Below are 2,295 nucleotides of genomic sequence, written 5' to 3' on the forward strand. Positions count from 1 at the left end.
TTAATAAAATTAATATATTATTATTTATAAAAAATTATACACACACTTTTCGTATCTAATAAAAATTTAAAATTAAAGTGGTTGTCTGTCCTTATCATTTTGTATCATGTGATGTGAGTGCGTGCGAGTGCTTCATGCGTGCAACTGTGAAATAACAGAAGTGTATTATAACATTGGAAGAATTTTAAGTATACCGAAACATCATCGGTGTTTTAGTTGATTTAACCGTTAATTTGAATTATAAAAGGAGCAATGTTAGGGGTCAGCAACTTTTGTGATTGGTAGCCATTAAATAGCCATCAATAATGATCTAATGGTGTGAGATCGATGTGAGTTTTCATCCAATGACTCACCTTTTTCTGCTGGCTACATGCTGGCCAAAATTCAACAAAACTGCTGGCCCCTAGACTTTTCCTTATAAAAGATATATATAATATATATTAATTAAAATTCACGATTAAAATAATTGAAACACCGGTGTTCCCGGTATACTTGAAATTTTTTCTATAACATTATTGGAATGTAAAATACTCTATACATACCTGTAGTTGTAGTTGACGGAGGCTGATCGTCCGTACCATTCCTATAGAATGGAAACAACTCAAATCTCAAAGTGCAGCTTGGATACAAAACTCTGCCACCTATGCTTCCCAAACAACACCACGGAATCGCCGTTTCAATCACATCGTGAATACAGTAATTACAATCCAAAGTAGCCAAATCTTTCGTGCACTGCCCCTGCACGAACAATCTTTGCACATCGTTCAACACAAAGGACTCTGCGTAATATCTGTCACTCCGATCCCAGATTTCTCCCGCCACCTTCGTCAACGCACTCCACAGTTCGTACTTGTAGTAGCTTTTGTAATCGTCATAGTCCGTAACATTCATCATCTTGAATCTTGGATTAGTTCCCATTGTTCTGAAGAAAGAGTGGTTGGAGTAACGAAGCAAGCAATGGTTGTACCAGATTATAGCCTCCATGGACGTTGGACACTCGGAGGTGATTCGGTTTGTGGCGTTGACTATGCAGTCTGCGCAGAGAGAAGACGGTAGGTCGGCGCGGCACAAGTAGAGGCCAAACAAGTTGTTGCTAACATTGCTCATGTAGAACTCGTTGTTGTTCGAGTTTGTTGCCTTGGAAGACAAGTCAGAGAGGAGCGTCGTTAGGCGTTTCTGTAAGTTTGTGGGTTGATTATTTGAACATTGGTGAGACAAATAACCCGGATCTGGCGAATATTTCGACTCCATGATTGGATACTTTGTAGCAGGAGCAAGTGCTTTAGAGACGCCATGACGATAGAAGGGGTAAAATTCAAACCGAACATTACAGCTGGGGAGCAATACTCTCCCTCCTCGTCTTCCTTTACAACATTCATGGATCTGCCCAACGGCGAATCCAAGACAAGATCTGCAATCTCCAACCGAGAGGTCCTGGGTGCACTGAGCAAGAGTAAAAATCGTCTCAAGTTTTGTTACCTTTTGTTCCTTTGTGGCATACTTGTTGAGAGAAACGGCGGCTTGTTCTGCAGTTTTGTTCATTGTGTTGGCAAGAAGAGGGACAAAGATGTCTTGATTAATGGAAACATTGAAGTTGTTGGACATGGGAGTGAAGGGCTCTGTTTCTGGAACAGAAAAGAAACGAGTGTTGGAATACCGAACCATGCATTGTTCGTACCAGATCATACCCCATAGGGATAAGGTGCACTCTGCAGAGAGAACATGGCTTGCGCTTTGAACGCAGTCTCCACAAACATCAAAGGGTACATCACCCCTGCACATGAAGAGTCCATACACTGCACTAGAAGTATCTTTGTTGTCTATGACGGTGTCGTTGTAGAAGATGGTGATGATGGCTTTGGAAGATAGGGATGAGAAAAGTGTCATAAGGTTTACTTGGTAGGTGCTGTTAAAAGTGGTCCTATCTTCAGAACACTTTGGGCCTTGGTAATCAAGTTCTTTTGCTTTAGTAGTTGTTGGGAAACTCATGATAAAGCTAACAAGGGAAAAGATGAAGACAAGAAGCCTGAGGGAGTTGAAGTTCAAACCCATGGTATGGTGGAGCTAATAACAAGTACTACATACCAATTGCCAAATTTGTTTGTGTATTAATAATGAGGGAATGAACAACTGCATGTGGGTGCCGAATAATGTCATGAAATCATTCTTTTCACAAGTATAAACTCATAAATTTAAATTAATAAGAGAAAATATATAATAATTATATTTTGTATATTTTCTTAAATATAATTTTTTTTAAATTTATTTATTTTTTTATATAATTTTTTTGTCTTA

At 39.0% G+C, this 2,295-nt stretch overlaps 1 protein-coding gene across 6 annotated transcripts in view; it reads right to left on the reverse strand.

Moving 5' to 3' along the window:
* Nucleotides 1-2,165, reverse strand: part of LOC107639757 (cysteine-rich receptor-like protein kinase 25) — a 10,414-nt gene extending 8,249 nt beyond the window's left edge. For 3 of the 6 annotated variants that reach the window (XM_016343355.2, XM_021121640.1, XM_016343354.2), the window contains exon 1: nt 543-2,165. In XM_016343355.2, coding sequence (XP_016198841.1) covers nt 543-2,052 — 1,510 coding nt within the window. In that variant the 5' untranslated portion in view covers nt 2,053-2,165. The remainder of the gene's footprint in view (nt 1-542) is intronic. The other 3 variants (XM_016343353.2, XM_016343351.2, XM_021121639.1) reach the window with 2 other exon arrangements.

The sequence above is a fragment of the Arachis ipaensis genome, chromosome B04 (assembly GCF_000816755.2).
Source record: "Arachis ipaensis cultivar K30076 chromosome B04, Araip1.1, whole genome shotgun sequence".
Lineage (NCBI taxonomy): Eukaryota > Viridiplantae > Streptophyta > Magnoliopsida > Fabales > Fabaceae > Arachis > Arachis ipaensis.